General features: G+C 34.4%; 1 protein-coding gene and 1 long non-coding RNA gene across 3 annotated transcripts in view; both read right to left on the bottom strand.

The window, feature by feature from the left end:
- Positions 1 to 1,638: 1,638 nt before the first annotated feature.
- Positions 1,639 to 9,359, bottom strand: LOC131514750 (uncharacterized). Its single transcript, XR_009263256.1, has 3 exons — positions 8,409 to 9,359; positions 7,733 to 7,865; positions 1,639 to 3,214 (listed from the first exon to the last, which is right to left on the bottom strand). It is a non-coding gene; the product is annotated as an uncharacterized LOC131514750 (long non-coding RNA).
- Positions 9,360 to 13,764: 4,405 nt separating this feature from the next.
- KPNA5 (karyopherin subunit alpha 5) overlaps positions 13,765 to 18,082 on the bottom strand; it is a 43,854-nt gene continuing 39,536 nt past the window's right edge. For both annotated transcript variants that reach the window (XM_058735067.1, XM_058735068.1), the window contains exon 14: positions 13,765 to 17,221. In XM_058735067.1, coding sequence (XP_058591050.1) covers positions 17,034 to 17,221 — 188 coding nt within the window. In that variant the 3' untranslated portion in view covers positions 13,765 to 17,033. The remainder of the gene's footprint in view (positions 17,222 to 18,082) is intronic.

The raw sequence follows: 18,082 nt of genomic DNA, 5'->3' as shown, positions 1-18,082 counted from the left end.
GTGCCTCCAAGAGAGGAGAAGAGAAAATGAGAGACAGGAGAGAAACTTATGTATTATCTTTAGATCTAAATGAAAAGTAGGAAAAAAAGTCCTTAAAGAATATCTGACCAAGGGGCACCTGGGTGGCTCAGGCAGTTAAGTGTCCAACTCTTGATTTTGGCTCAAGTCATGATCTCTCCATTTCGTGAGTTCAGACCCTGCATTAGGCTCTGTGCTGGCAGCATGGAGCCTACTTGGGAATCTCTCTCTCTCTCTCTCTCTCTCTCTCTCAATCTCTCTCTCTCTCTCTCTCTCTCTCTGCACCTCCCCCACATGTGCCGTCTTTGCCCCTCTCAAAATAAATAAAACTTAAAAAAAAAAAAACAACCTAACCAAAAGTTTATCATATGTATTTGGGGTCAGAATTTAGGCCATCTGTGTTATCCCCACCCACCAATAAACCCATACCAAATATTTGGCTAAAATAGCACACAACAGAAGCTTTTGAGGTGATAAGTGTTCTAAAACCGATTGTAGTAATGCACAACTGTGTAAATTTATGAAAACACAACGTTACACTTAAATGGGTGAATTTAACGGTATAGAAATTATACCACAATAAAGCTGCTTTTAAGAAAAGTGACTTGAACAACATCCTATGTTTCCAAGGTAGTGAGAGAGGAAGTCCTCACAAGGGAAATACGACAATATCTAGCAACATTGCATATATATTTATTGAACTAGAAATTTACAGTGTTATTCATTGCCACACTCTTTACAGTGCCAAAGACTGAAAACAATTTAAATGTCTAAGGGGTTAATTGAACAAATAATGGTATGCCCACACAATGGAGTACTATGCTGGTACAGTAGAGCATGAAGAGCTCTGTATTCTGCTATGTCATGAGCTACAGAATATACTTGAGTGAAAAAAGTGCATTAGAGAAAAGCATGTGTGCTATGCTATTGTTTAATAAAGGGAGGAAATATGTAAATGTATTTTTACATTAAAAAATGGAAGGATTGGGGTGCCTGGGTAGCTCAGTCAGTTAAGCATCCAACTCTTGATTTCAGCTCAGGTCATGATCTCATGGTTGTGGGATCAAGCCCCACGTCAGGGTCTGTGCTGATAGCGTGAAGCCTGTTTGGGAGTCTTTCTCTCCTTCTCTCTCTGCCCCTCTCCCACTGCATGCACTTTCTCCCTTTCTCTCTCTCAAAATAAATAAACATTAAAAAAATGGAAAGGTAAACTGAAAAAAATATTTTTAATGTGACTTATAGGACAAGGAAGGAAATATGTTGGAGAGGACAGTGACAGAAGCTAAACTTTTCTGAATATATCTTGTTTTATATATTTTACTTTAGACAGTATGGATGTCTCACATAATGATAAAAACATTACGTTCTTTAAAAAAGGCAATCAGGGGCGCCTGGGTGGCGCAGTCGGTTGGGCGTCCGACTTCAGCCAGGTCACGATCTCGCGGTCCGTGAGTTCGAGCCCCGCGTCAGGCTCTGGGCTGATGGCTCGGAGCCTGGAGCCTGCTTCCGATTCTGTGTCTCCCTCTCTCTCTGCCCCTCCCCTGTTCATGCTCTGTCTCTCTCTGTCCCAAAAATAAATAAACGTTGAAAAAAAAAATTTTTTTTTTTAAAAATAAAAAAGGCAATCAACTTTTAAAAGCAAAATCAAATGAATAAACTTGTGTATCAAGTTGGCACATGGAGAGTAAATATTTCAAGTGTTTTTTTAAAAATCTCTAGTGGGATATATTTGACCTTTAAAAAGAAGTCTCCTCCTTCACCCAAAAACCAAACCCCTGTTTTCAGTTAGCATATTATTAACAATAATATTGATATTGGTAAGAAAACTTCATATACATTGATTAAGCATAAGTAATTAAAAAATACATTTTTTCCTAGCTCTGTACATTGAAAAGGCCTAGTTAGCAATGGGCAACCAAGTAGTTGTATGCTCCTAGCACACAGATCTTGATTTCCAAATATCATTTCATACTAACAGAAACGAGGCCTCCTTAGGGAAATGGCTGATCCCAGATGTAGTACAGGAAATATATAAGATATCCTGGGATATCTGGCCATATCAGAAAATGAATAAGTGAGCTAAGAGGCTATGTCCGAAGGACAAGAACGTGGAAAGCAGTCTCCAGTGGAGGGTCTAAGCTTCGAGAAGGAATGGATGAAAAAGAAAAAAAAGTAAAAATACTTAAAGTAAAAATTGACGCTATATCCTAAAAATATCTAACTTATGGCTCAGGAAAAAAAAAACTACCTTATAAATTGTAGAGGAGTAGGGTTCTTGCATTGATTGAGAGGAATGCAAAACTATTTAGATTTTTGTTAAGTTAAATATATATGTTAAGATTCCTAGGGTAACAGGAAAATACGAACTCTCAAACAGGTAGAGATTTTTAAAAAAAATAGATGAATGAAATTAATCAAAAGGTAAAAAAGGGGGAGAAAAGAGAAAAGGGGAAAGAAAAAAAATGGGAAACAGAACAAAATAACATGGTCAAAATGAATCCAGATATGTCAGTAGTCAGAATAAAGAAAAGAAACTCTGGTAAGAGAAGACAAAGATATGCAGAATGTATTGAAAGCAGTAATATACTGTATACAAAGTACACAACTAAAACAACAGAATACGTATAGACCATTATGAGGACTAAGATATATAGAATACAAAGATGGGGATTTTGTCAGTGGAGAAATGAAAACAAATGGACATCTAGCTTCAATACTTTAACTTTGCCAAACGTGGTTGATTGGTCAATAGAGAATGAAACCAAACTATCAACCAGATATTCTACCGTTTAAGGCAAAATTGCTGACAGCCCATTAGTTGTGCTGTGAAAATGTCTGAAGGGAAACTGCTTTCACCAAAGATGTTTACAGTGAAGTTACCTAGAACGGGGATTGAGAACAGGGTTTTTTCTGTTGTTTTCTGCTTGGTTTTAGTTACATCATTTTATTAACCAACCTGTTCACTGTCATCTATTTTTCTTTTTAACATTAGTAAATCCTAGACCAAAGGTTTTGTACTCTTTCATTCTATCTACTGGCTGCCTTTTTGGATAGTGGCCATTCTCTAGTGCGCTGGTATAGATTTCACCACGAAAAGCTGTGATTGAACCTTCAATCTGATCACATTTTCATCTAGGCACAATAGGGCTTCTGTGTCTTCAGCCTTCAGCAGTAAGGTCCATTCTTCCCACAACAACTGAAAAATAAAATATTTTCAGCTAAGTTTCAACTAGTTTGTTTTATTCAAATTCAGTTATCACATAATCTGAAACTAACATTTTGTAATAACTGTTCTTTTGGCACATAAATTTACAAATTCTCATTTGAACTTGAAAAATATTATACCAATTATAAATTTGTATGCACAAAGTAATGCAGCATCTAAATACATAAAAAATTGCCAGAACTATAAGGAAAAAGTGGACAAACCCACCATTATCTTGGGAAATTTACATATCTTTCTTAGAAATTGACAAATTTCACTGACTCGTAAATATATTAAAAATGTGAATCAATTAATAATATACATTCTTTTCTAGCATGCATGAAACATTCACTAATATACTAAAACATAAAGCACATTTCATCAACTGTTAAACTATAAGAGTAATCCTATCCCAACTTAGAAATTAATGGCATAATGTTTTTGTTTACTTATTTGTTCATTTATTGTCACAATTTTTTTTAAAGTTTGAGGATTTTAAAACATTTCTAAATGATTCACAGATCAAAGAATAAATCATAGAAGTTTAAAAATGCTTAGAATTGAATGATAAGAAAAAGCTATATATCAAAACTGTGGAATGCAGCTGAAGTGGTAATTCAAAGTAAATTAATAGCCTCAATATGCATTTCTTAGGAATGAAAGGTTTATAACAAATGTGTTAAACATCCCTAAGAAATTAGAAACAGAAATATAGAATACACCCAAAGGGAATAAAAGATTGGAAATTATAAAACAGCAGAAACTAATGAAGTAAATTAAAACATAGAATATAGAGGGTTGATGTAACTGAATTTGGCAGAGTCGTCAAGATAAGAGATGAAAGGTACAAGAAAACAGTTTAGAAATGATAACAGGGATTAAAGCCAGAGATTTTAAAAAGAACATTATGAATTGGTATGCCATCTTCTGATCTGGCCAAAATGGAATAATAGGAATAAGATATACTCTCCTGCCTGAAACAACTGGAAAATTGCACAAAAACATGAAACAACAGTTTCCAGACATTGGACATCAGGCAATGAAGGGCAGTGATCCGTGAAAAAGAGAAAATAAGTTAGTTGGGCTCTGTAATTGTTCCACTTTACTGCCTAGAGAGTTTCAAGACTGCAGGGTGTGGACAGGAAACCTAGGTGGAGCCTACAATTTTCTCAGAGTTGAAGAGAAGGGTCAGGAAGCCAGGGAAGATAAGACAATTAGATTTCACAGGGTAGGGAACCAAAATGATAAAGCTGTGCAGAGAGCTCTAGACACCTGAGCTGAGTGACCACTACCCATGGTCATGAAAAGAACGAGTTGAAAGAATAAGGAGAAGCAATTTTTGTTTGGAGCTTACACATGGCCAAGAATGGTTTGAGTTCCACTGGCCCAACTAAAAACTCTTATATTTGGCAGACTAGCAGAGTACTCAGAATGATATTGCCTCAGGAATAAAATAAAGGCTGTTCTGTGCCTGCCTTACAAAGTTTAAAAGCAAGACTGTAAAGGATCAAAGTGTCTTCAAGTAACTTCATTGCGTCCAATAACAAAGCTTAAGAATATATGCAGGAAATCCTTATCTAATAGCCAAAAAAGTAAAATTCACAATGCCTGGTTTCCAGCACAAAATTACCAGACATGAAAAGAATGCATGCAAATGGAAAATATAAACCATAATGAAGAAAAAGAAGAAAAACAAAAACAGAGCACATTAGAATTAGCAGATAAGTACAACGTATCAGCTACAATCATACCCGCTGTGTTCAACACAGTACAGAAAAGCTTGAGCATAAGAAGAAATATGGGAGATATGAAACAGACCCAAGTAGAACTGTTAAAGAGGAAATATACAAAGTCTGACATGAAAAATACACTAATGGAATTAAGAGCAAATTAGATACAACAGAAGACAAGATTAGTGGCTTCAAAGACAAAGCAATGAAAACTATCCAAAATGAAACACAGAGAGAGAGAGACATGAACAAAGCATCAGTATTAGAGGTATGACTATTTTGAGCAGCCTAATACAAATGGAATTGGAATTGAGAAAATATTGGAAGAAATGAGTTGAAATGTTTCCAAACTTGATGAAAACTATAAAATCAAAAACCCAAGAAGCTCAGCTAACTGCAAGAACAAGAAACATGAAAAAAGGCAAACCAAAACACATCATAATCAAATTGCTTAAAATCAGTGATGAAGAAAAAAAATGTTAAAGCAGTCAAAGAAAAAGTTAACATTACTTACAAAGGAACAAAGATAAGAATGACAGCAAAATTCTTATCAGGTAAAGGCAAGTCAGAAGACACTGGAGCAACATCTTAAAGGGAAAAAAATGTTTTTAAAATTCTACATCCAACAAAAATCTTTCAAAAATGAATGAAGTAAGGACTTACTCAGGCATACAAAAGCTGATGTATTCACCACTAGCAAACTTATAATATAAAAATGTTAAAGTCCTTCATGTAGAAGGAAAATGATACCAGATAGAAATCTACATCTACACAAAGAATTGAAGAGCACTAGGAATGGTAACTATGCAGGCAAATATAAAAAACTTCATACATTTTCAAACCTCCTGTAAGAATAGTTGACGAAAGCGGTGCCTGGGTGGCTCAGTCAGTTCAGCGTCTGACTTCGGCTAGATCATGATCTCACAGCTCTGTGAGTTCGAGCCCCGCATTGGGCTCTGTGCTGATGGCTCGGAGCCTGGAGCCTGCTTCAGATTCTGTGTCTCCCTCTCTCTCTGCCCCTAACCCACTCACATTCTGTCTCTGTCTCTCTCAAAAAGAAATAAACATTAAAAAAAAAATTTAAGAATAGTTGACTAAAGCAAAAATTTATGGCTAAACAATAAATGTATTAGGGAGTTTATGACATATAGAGAAGAAAAATGTATGACAACAGGACAGAGGGAGAGAAGGAGACAAGGGAAGTATACTGTACTCAGCTGCTTATACCAGTGTTGTCAAACAGAAAAATAACACCACATAGGAAATTTATAATTTTCTAATAGCCATGTTAAAAAGTAAAAATAATCAGTAAAATGAATTTTAATGGAATTTAACTCAGTATGTTCAAAATAGTATTTTAGCAAGTAACCATAATATAAAAATAATAAGATATTTTATATTACTTTTTCCTTTTTAAATCTTTGAGACCCAACATGGATTTTACATCTCAGTTCAAAGACTAAATTTTGATTGGAAATAGTTAGTCTATATTTACACTTCATAAAATGTATAGTCAAAACAAAAATTCCCATACCTAAGTTGTGCCAAATATACTTAGGTTTTCTAATAACCAAGTAATCAGTTTTTATTGTTAACTTTATTAAAATAAAATAACATTAAAAATTCAATTTCTCAGTGGTACTACCACATCTCAAGTGCTCAAAAGTACAGTGTTATATGTTATATGCTTCTGTATTACTTGAAAGTAGCCAGAGTGAAAAATGGCTATTTTAAATCCTTTATAAAGCAACCAATAAAAAATGAAAAATAAATATTAAAGAGTTACAGCTAATAAGTCAACAAAGGAGATGAAATGGAAAACTAAAAAATACCTAGCTAATCCAAAACTGTGTAAAAAAAGCAAAAGCAGACCAGAAAAAAAAAAAAAAAGGGACAAAAAGCAAATAGTTAGGTCTAAATTAAATCAATAATCATGATAATTGTTAATGATTTATAAACACTCCAATGAAAATGCAGAGATTCTCAGAATAAAAAAGCAAAATCCATATCTTGGATTGGTAGATAAGTACAAGAAACCCACTTTATAAAGGAGGAAATTGATTAAAAGTAAAAAGATGGAAAAGATATACTATGCTAAAACAAAAGTAAGAGTGGCTATATTAACATCAAAGTAGATTTCAGAGTGAAGACTATTACCAAACATAGAGGGTTATTGGATAAAGGGGACAATTCATGATAACCAAAATGTGGAAATAACCCAAATGTCCATCAACCAATGAATGGATAAATAAAATGTGTTATATCCATACAATGGAATATTATTCAGTAATAAAAAAGGAACGAAATATCAATATATGCTACAACATGGACTAAACACTGAAAACATTTATGCTAAGTGAAAGAAGTGAGTCACAAAATAAAATGTTCTACAATTGATTATGGTGATAGTTACACATCTGTATGAATATAGAAACCACTGAATTGTATACTCTAAGTGGATACATTGTATGGTATGCAGGTGAATATCTCAAATAAAACTTTTTTTTTTTAAGAAAATAACATGTCCTTGATACCTGAACAGGAAAAATTTTTAGGTGAACATTACATCAAGATTTTATTGTCTTCATAATATAGCAAAATATGAAGCTTAGAACTAGATTGCTCGGTCCTTTCTCATCTCCTCTCAGTTCAAAATGTTTGCATCTCTTAATAGCCAGCATTCTCTTAGATCTGCAGTTGGGCTAAACACATTCAGGCCTCAGCACAATCTTCTTTGTAGTTTCATAATTTTTCTGGAAAATTGGCTTAGTCTACCTACCATAGCCACTCTGCTTCCCGTCATAACGCTGCTTTCCCTGGGCACAAAGAGAATCTTTGCCTTTCTTGTACTGTGTCACTTGTGTGTTTTAGGAATGTTCACATGGTTGCCAGAGTGCTGTCAGCACCTAAAACTGAACAGGGACAATTTAATGTAAAGAGACTAGTAATGAGGGATTGGCTACTCCTGGTAAAGAGAAGTCTGATAAATAACAGGATATGTAGGGAACAGCCACTATGTCTGAGGCAAAGTCAGTATCCAAGGAAGTAATCAATTTGGAATAGGTCTCCCTCCAGCAAGGCTAAGATTTGGACCTCATTGGTATGTAGCATTACTGGATGGCAGAAAAGTTCTTTGGGTGTCTCAGGCTGAGGCTGGCAAGCAAAAAACTGTCCACTGAGGTGCCAACAAAACTAACCAGTAAGTTGCTCTCAAGGAGTGCTGGAGGAGCTTCCTAGAAAGTTGCTTCCAAGGGCTACTTAATTTCACTGAGAAGTTGCCCACTGGGATGCCTGCAAGGCTCCCTGCAAGCCTGCTGGGCTTGCTCCCCCTACTGGGAGCCTGTGCAACTTGCTAGAAAACGAGATGGGTCACTGGGGTAAGTCTCCAGTGGGCTGCCTGTGAGAGTGCCACTGAACTGGTTGGGAAGCAGACTAGAGGTGCCAATGAAACTCACCAGGAAGCTGCCTGCAGAAGTAGCACTGACACTAGGCTGGAGGTGAGCCGCTGTAGTCTTCTGCACAGTGGCTGAGCATCATAGGAACAAAAGCTAGGAAAAGCAAACTAGGAATAGGTCATGAAACTTTTTCCTCCTTCAGTGTCCCTCCATGGCTTTCTACCGACAAAGGAGAAATGTTTACGAGGTCCTGGACCAATATCAAAAAGTAGGTTGGGGAAGGGTGCATTTGGAGCTTAAAAGCAATAAAATGATAACTGACACATTGGATACATCTTAAAATAGGTTCAATACTGGAAAGTGTATTTTTCAACATATTAACAGTGGAAAGCCATAGGTTTATTCACGATGCAGAGAAAAATTGGATGAATTTCAACTCCATTCAGGTTAAAAACAGAATAAAATAAAAACCTTACATTAGGGAAAAAAGAGTACATTTTAAATCTGATAGAAGTTATCTACAAAAAACATACAGTCAGTTATCATTATTCATGGTAGTTATTGTATAAAGTTGCTGCAAACACTGAATTAGCAAGTATTGAATCATTACTCCTAGAGGAAATACAGGGTTAGGTTCCTGTGAACCTCTGGTAATATGTTTGTCAACCAAACAATACATACCCTGTTCTATAGGTGTTTCTCTTTAAAGACTATATATATGATTCATTAACATTGAACTCACAGCCTACAGAATTGTAACTCATGCCTCAACAAAGCATAACTAACAAATGTGTTTTCTGTTAAGACACATCACTCACAAGGGGCTACTGGGTGGCTCAGTTGGTTAAGCATCTGACTTCTGCTCAGGTCATGATCTCACTTGTGAGTCCCACTTGGGGGAGCTCAAGACCTGCATCAGGTGAGTTCGTGAGCTCCAGCCCTGCTTTGGGGTGAGTCCCACTTCTTTGTCTCTTCCTCTCTCTCTCTCTGCCCCTCATGGGATTCTTTCTCTCCCTGTCTCTGCCCCTCCCTCACTTGTGCCCTCTCTCTCTCTCAAAAAAAAAAAAAAAAAAAAAAAAAAAAGACACATCAGTCACATAAATAAATAAATAAGTAAATAAATAAATAAACAAACAAATAAATAAATAAATAAATAAATAGAAAGCAGTCACATTGTTTTCTTGCACTTAGAAGCACTAGACAGCAGTTCAGCAATACACTTGGAGGCCATTTTAAACAGCAAAATCAACAACAACAACAAAAAAAACACAAGACACATGGCACTAAATCATGAAAGGATAGCTGTTTGTAGTATGAAGGCTGAAATAAGAGAGCAGAGCATTGCTTTGTTCAACCTCAGCTGGGAACATGTGTCCTGGGTGACTCGATTTTTTCACCACTATGCACAATGTCCACAAATGACCATGAAAATGCCGGGAGTATTGATTTTAGGGAGTGGGCAAATTTGATAACACAGAATCTCCAAATACAAACTTCACCTACTACATCATCAGTGGTGAAACATTAAATGCATTTAAGAAAATAATAAGTTTAAAATGCCTGCTACTATTACTTCTAATCAATATCATACTAGAGGTCATAACTTAATGCAACAAGAAACAGAAACAAGGATTTGAAATGAATGTCACTACAGTTAATATGATCTACAAAACCCCAAAATCATCTACAAATTGGAACTAATTTAGCAAGGTTGTTAGATATGATTAATATGCAAAGTTCAATTGGAGTTCTATACCCCAGGAACAATTTGGAAATTTTTAATTAACAAGATAATGCTTTACAACAATGAAAAACATGAGGGTCCTACCCAGGAGTAAACTTAAAAGATTTGAATGATTTTTGTGAAGAAAACTGAAAAAAAGATTTTTGAAACACAGCAAGGAAGCTCTAAATGGTAAGCTATAACTTGCTAATGAGTAGTAAAAGTATAATTAAGATGTTAACTCCTCCAAAATTGTCCTCTAGATTAAATGCAATTTCAGCCAAAATCCCTATGGGGCTTTTCACAGAATTTGAGAGGTGAATTCTTTATGTGGAAACGCAAAGAGCTATGACAATCCTGAAAAACAGAAAACTTGCCTTACCAGATAATCATGATGTAGTCACAAAATGCAATAGTATACAGCAAAGAAAAAGAACCATAGGTATATGTATCAATATGGATGCATCTCAAAAATTGTTAACATTGAGCTAAAAAATCATAGAATATATAAAATATTCCATTTTATACATTTCAAAAACAGGGAAGTGAAACTATATATTTTAGGTATACATAAACATGACATAAAAAAAGTGAAGAAAGGCACACATAACACCCAGTGCTCATCCCAACAAGTGTCCTCCTTAATGCCTATCACCCATTTAGCCCATCATCCCCCCACTCAATATTCCACCAGCAGCCCTCAGTTTGTTCTCTATATTTAAGAGAACATTTATGGGTTGTCTCCCTCTGTTTTTTTCTTATTTTTGCTTCTCTTCCCCTATGTTCATCTGTTTTGTTTCTCAATTCCACATACGAGTGAAACCATATGATATTTATCTTTATCTGGCTAATTTCGCTTAGCATAACGTACTCTAGGCCATCCATGCTGTTGCAAATGGTAAGATTTTATTCATTTTGATTGTCAAGTAATATTCCATTGTATATATATACCTCGTGTTCTTTATCCATTCATCAGTCAATGGACATTTGGGCTCTTTCCATAATTTGGATATTGTTGATAGCACTTCTATAAACACTGGGGTGCATGTGCCCCTTCAAATAAGCCTTTTTGTATCCTTTGGTTAAATACCTCATAGTGCAATTGCTGGGTCGTAGGGCAGTTCTATTTTTAATTTTTTTGAGGAAGCTCCATACTGTTTTCCAGAGTGGCTGCACCAGTTTGCATTCCTACCAGGAGTGCGCAAAAGGGTGCCTCTTTCTCCGCATCCTCGCCAACATCTGTTGTTACCTGAGTTAATTTTAGCCATTGTGACAGGTGTGAGGTGGCATCTCATTGTGGTTTTGATTTGTATTTCCCAGATGATGAGCGATGTTGAGCATCTTATCATGCGCCTGTTAGCCATCTAGATGCCTTCTTTGGAAAAGTGTCTATTCATGTCTTTTGTCCATTTCTTCACTGGATTATTTGGTCTTTGGGTGTGGAGTTTGACAAGTTCTTTATAGATTTTGGATACTACCCCTTTATCTGATATGTCATTTGCAAATACCTTCTCCCATTCCATTGGTTGCCTTTTAGTTTTTATGATTGTTTCCTTTGCTGTTCAGAAGCTTTTTATCTTCATGAGGCCCCAAAAGTTCATTTTTGCTTGTTTCCCTTGCCTCCGGAGACATGCTGAGTAAGAATTTGCTGTGGTCGAGGTCAAAGAGGTTGTTGCCTATTTTCAACTCTGGGATTTTGATGGCTTCCTAAGGTTTAGGTCTTTCGTCCGTTTTGAGTTTATTTTTGTGTATGGTGTAAGAAAGTGGTCCAGGTTCATTTTTCTGCATGTCGCTGTCCAGTTTTCCCAGCACCATTTGCTGAAGAGACTGTCTTTTTTTCCACTGACTATTCTTTCCTGCTTTGTCAAACGTTAGTTGGCCATATGTTTGTGGACCCACTTCTAGGCTCTCTATTCTGTTCCACTGATCTATGTATCTGTTCTTGTGCCAGTACCATACTTGTCATTATGATTATAGCTTTGTAATACAGCTTGAAGTCTGGAATTGTCATGTCTCTAGCTTTGTTTTTGTTTTTTGTTTTCAACATTACTTTGGCTATTCAGGGTCTTTTCTGGTTCCATACAAATTTTAGAATTGTTTGTTCTGGCTCTGTGAAGAATGCTGGTGATATTTTGATAGGGATTGCACTGAATATGTAGATTGCTTTGGGTAGTATCAACATTTTAACAATATTTGTTCTTCCAATCCATGAGCATGGAATGTTTTCCTTTTTGTGTGTCTTCAATTTCTTTCACAAGCTTTCTACAGTTTTCAGTGTATAGATTTTTCACCTCTTTGGTATTTAATGGTTTTTCACCTCTTAGGTATTTTATGTTTTTTGGTGCAATTGTAAATGGCATTGATTCCTTCTCTTTCTGCTGCTTCATTATTGGTGCATAGAAATGCAACTGATTTCTGTACATTGATTTTATATCCTGCAATGTTGCTGAATTCATCTATCAGTTCCAGCAGTTAGTTTTTTGATGGAGTCTTTTGGGTTTTCCACATAGCATATCATGTCATCTGTGAAGAGTGAGTTTGACTTCCTCCTTGCTCATTTGGAGGCCTTTTCTTTTTGTTCTCTGATTGCTGAGGCTAGGACTTCCAACACTGTGTTGAGTAACAGCAGTAAAACACTCAATGTTTAAATAGTAGGCACTTTTGGGCATTACACATCAAACTGCCTACTGTCTCCAAATTAAAATGGTTGTGCATTAACTACTGAGCATTCCAAGTTGTTTATTTGGTGGGGTTGCCCCCCATCAACATTTTAGTTCTGGTGGTGCTTTCCAGCTGGTACGATTATTTCAAAGTTTTATTTCATAACAAAATGGAAAATTGAAATGTTAAAGTGCTAATAATAATGATATGATGTAAAGGTCTCCTAAAACTTAAACTACTGAAATATAAAATTTATTTGATGTGCTAAAAGCAGGGAATCATGTGCTCACTGAACTTATTAGTCAACTCTTCAAATGTAAATGAAAAGAAAATCAAAGAACGTACATTAAATTGACCAAACACATCATTAAAGGATATACTTAGGAATTTCCGGGAAGGGAATGGCACAGTCTATTGTTTGACCTGTACATTGCATTTTCAGAAATTCATTTGCCACTAAAATTGCAGACTGCCTTACTGAGAGTAAGGTACCCTAAATATAACCAATCCAATTCCTTTCGCTACTCTGTGATTAACATAGTTTCAAATACTGAAAGAAATGAAGCCAGGCAAAGCGACAAGCAGCAGCAGCAAACAAAAGCTCTAAGCTAGGGAGGCTTAGGCTTGGCTACGGTGTGGACCGTGTGTCCCAGAGTACATTAAGAAAGTTAAACTGGGCATTCCCTACAATTTCTATTTATCTGGTTTAAAACTCTTCCCCTTAAATAAATGCACAGTATTGCGTTAAAATAACAGAAAAGGAAAAAAATAATCTCAAAACACGTGAAACTGCCAAAGCTTGAAATACAAAGACAGATCTGATGTATAGCAGAATACGTAAGTTCTAAAATAAAGGCAACACACTGCTTTATCAGATAGGTTACAAACAACATTCTTAATGGTTTTTATAAAGTAGATGGAATTATAATCATGGAATTATAATCAATTATAATCATTGGAGCATCTGTTTTTGCTCCAATAAGAATACAATAGCATCAGTAAGAACAAATAAAATAGACACATTTATATAACTGCAATTGTAAAATAGTATTTTATTATTTTTAATATAGTGCGGTAACATTTCATAATATTGCATACTGCTCAAATGTTGGTTTATTTAGTTAGACAAGAATATCCTCCCTTCATCCCACACCCCAGTCAGAATTAAAGACACATTATCCTTTTAGAGCCCTAGCACATTATCTCCTAATATGTCACATTTCATAAAACAGTAATGCTATGAACTAAAAGAGTAAAGGTTAACAATTACTTTGATTTCAGTTTCACAAGCAGCCAGGAGATTGCCGAATTCAGAACAGCAACAAAAATTCACTAGACTTTGTAGTAGTTACCTTTTCCATAATGCTCCTTCTTAGGAAAAAATATGAAGGCAAAGGTAATGTTTCTAGTCTTTTATTCGACAAATCAACCTTTATCTTGCAAGTAAGTTTTACAGTTACCAAATGATATTATTTCTGTGCCAGCAGATTTTTTTGTTTTTGTTTTTTCAGCTTTTTGTTCTGGTGCTACCAGTAAGTGAACAAAATGACATTAAAAATTAAGTTCTAGGAACACCTTTCAAAATAAAACTTGTTTAAAAACACCAGGCTAGTGAGTCAAATACTTACAAATATAAAACAAGTAAGCATAATTGCATAGATTAACTAGTAAAAATTCAAATTCAGACAAAATGAAACAATGAATTTAATTAAATCAATGTAAAAGGCTCTTTCAAGTATTTTCTTGTTTTTCTGCATTAATGTTGTATGCATTCTCCTTTATAACATGTTTTAATTTTTTTTTTTTTTTTGGCACAGTTTCTCTTGGATTGAAATATAAGAAGTCTTATTAGGAAAGAAAGTCAATTTTTTTTTCCATAAAGGTCAGTGAAGAATAATGAAAATATATTTTGAAGCATTTTAAAAATTATATTTGAAAGGAGTTGACATATATTAAAAAATTCTAATAACAAAGTATTTGCTAGTCTTGGTTCAATAAAGTCATCACCATGTCAATAGCTGGTCCCAGCTATTAGATACTACTCCTTGCATTCAAATCTAATCAAATTAATTATCCAAGTAACAGATCTAAATATAAGCTTATATTTAGATGCTTATAATATGGTCATATTCTGTATTTAGAGATATAAGGTTTTACTGGCAAAATTTAAAAATTGCCCCCTCAAAGATCATTTTATGCGTGAGAGTGTGTACACACACATATATTATTTTTCCTTTCATAAGAACTACTTTGTTTGAAAGACTTGACTCTGATACTTATTAATATGACTACAGGGTCCTCAAAATAAAAGCAGGCACAGCTGGTTAGTTTATGAATTATACTGCATTATTAAGTTCGGTTGATTACAAAGAGTGGAATACCCTGTCACCTGATACTTAGAACCATCTGTACCACAGAGAAGAGTTTACCTCATAAATTCACCATCAATTTGGTAATCTTTGATATAACTACCCTGTTCTTTTGAATACACATAACACAACAACAACAAAAACCTTTTTTTACTCAACTTTATAACTTCCACCACAATAAAAAGGGCACAGATACAATCCTCTACTTAACAATATATAAAAGAGGTTTGGCAGATACAGTCAGCATTATGGACACCATTTAAACCTGTATTTTATATCTGTAGGTTTTAAGTGTCTTGCCAAAAGCACGGTTTCATGATACATAATTTACAAAGTGTCATACTAAGTTTTAAAAGTACTCCTATATACATTTTCTTCTTGTAACATGCCTCTGATTTCCAGCAGAAACATTATAAACGCTATCATAAATGAAATCTTTCTTTACAGAATAGACTATGGATCATATCAAAAATGCTTTAGTTCCCATCTTAAGACAGTTGTATACTAATTTTTAAATAAGTATTTTAGGTATATAATTGGAAATGTAAATAGCCTGCATATAACCATAAATGAAAAGACTGCAGTTCAACAGTACCATATCTGCTTAGAAAGCTCTAACAAGTACAGCACTGTGAGAACAACACACAGACACCATATATATATGTATCTATAAATAAATAGAATTTTCCCATTGAAGCTTTTTTTTTAAAAGCTTCACAGTTTGAAGAGGTTTTTGCTGTTAATAGGTAAAACAGATACATTATACTGACCGATCTGCTACAAATGTACTCTAATACACTGATTTACAACAAGCAGCGGTATGACCCTCTCTGTATTATGAAAAAAAAATCCCCAATACAGATTTCAACTATATTAAAGAATCCTTAGCAATTTTCACTAGTGTCACCCTTTAGTGTCCAAACATTAAGTGCAAATAATAAAATTTAACACTTAACAAGGTGATTTCTTCAGGATAATTTTGCCATTCAAGTACCCAAGTTTATTATTACACAAAAAGTGAAACTTTTCAATTACTGCTCTGAAATATCAGAGAAAGAATTACAGTATTATTTTTGCTATGCAGCACTACTTTAGATTCATGATGGCATCTCTATCATGATGCTTTTTAAAATGAAGAGTGAAAAAATAATAAAACACTATTTCAAAAATGGTAGCATATTTGGTCAAAATACAAAATATAATAATATTAATAGCATTTGTATGTTAAAAACAAATATTTAAATGTTGTGTAATCATTTTAATGTGTTCAACAGGAAGAACAGCTTTTCTCTTCACAATTGCCACATTTTAATTGATTATCAGTACAATACTTCTATGTTTTATAAATAAATTTTACAGGTTTTCTGTTGTAACTTTTTTTTTTTTTTGCAAAGTATAACCTACAGCACAGTGATTTATAATTTAAGGTAACAGATATTTTCACATTCTAATTTAGCTTTTACACTATTTCATGCTTCTGAAGCTTTTTTGTTTTTGCTTCAAGATAGAGGTAGATTTAACAGATTGGGCATGTCAGACTCACTGCCAGAATGCAATTCTGCTAATGCAAAACTGCTAATGCGCAGTTTCCAAGATGCTAGAAAAAATTCAGAACCATTATGTAATACTTTACCAAAGTTCTCCTTTTCAAGCTTAAGTTATTAAATAATTTTATATGTATTTAATTGTTCACAAGTAGATACAAAAAATAGATAAAACAACAGAAACACAAATACAGGTACACCAAAATAAAAACAAAACTATAACAAAAGATTGCATCCGAATGGAAACTTTTGTTTTGCTTTTTAAAAGTGCATCAACTTTTTCTTTTCTGTTCTAAGTAAAAACACACCAAACATTCCTACTGACACTGTAACAAAGAAGAGATATCTGAAACTACCCTTTTTAGCCATTAATTTTTCCCCCACCAAGTTAAAGTTGAAACCCTTCCATTGGTGCTTCCTGCTGCTGAAACACGAACTGTTGTTGATTTTCATCCACCTGAGGTACAATGCTGGGATCATCTTCTTCTACACCAAAGTAATGTTCAATCAGATCAAAAGCCTTTTGGTAAATTTCCTGATTTTCATGGCTTTGCAGAAATTCAATTTTATCCAGACCTATTATATACATATATATAGAAAATTGTTACACAGGTTTCAACATAAATTTGAACCGAAATAATGAATCCACAGCATCTGTCAGTTCACTAGCAATGGGGCTGTTATTTTTATCTAATTTTTGCATATACTGATAGCTAACACCATTTATGCCTTAAACTTTAAGAATGAGAGCATGAGTCAGTGCGGTATGAGGAAGCAGCACAGGCCTGGGGGTAAAAACATCACAGTCTTCACTCTGCTAGCTGTGTGATTTTGCCCAAATAGTTTGGTTCCTTTGTAATTTAGTGTCTCAATTTTAAAATGACAGTTTTAGATTATGTAAATCCACAGGTCCTTTCCAAAGTAATTATGCTAAATAAAAGGCACAAAAATGGAAAGCATCAAAACAAAAACACACCAAAAGGTGAGCAAACTAACACACACACATTATCTCAGAGAATGAACCAGAAGATACCAATATGGAATGAATACTATTTGCAAATCCAGTGCATCTATTATATAATTTACCAAAAGTACAACCTATAAGTGAAACTGAAAATGTCTATTTTTACAAGATAAGCAGAATCTATAGCACTTCATTTCATTGCTTCCAAGAAAAACAATCTACACACAAGTCTCAGTGATACTGAAAATCTTTTTCATTTGATTACAGATGAACCTCTTCAATTGTATTATTACAGGATAGTATTGGAAGTACTAGCCAGAGCAATTATGCAATGAAAAGAAATTAAAGGCATCTAATTCAAAAAGGAAGAAGTAAAACTATCATCATTTGCAGATGACATGGTTTTATAATAGAAAATCCTAAAGACTCCACCAAAAAAATAGTTAAAACTAATCAATGAATTCAGTAAAGTA

Source organism: Neofelis nebulosa, chromosome 6 (genome assembly GCF_028018385.1).
Source record: "Neofelis nebulosa isolate mNeoNeb1 chromosome 6, mNeoNeb1.pri, whole genome shotgun sequence".
NCBI lineage: Eukaryota > Metazoa > Chordata > Mammalia > Carnivora > Felidae > Neofelis > Neofelis nebulosa.
This window is presented reverse-complemented; position numbering and strand designations above follow the sequence as displayed.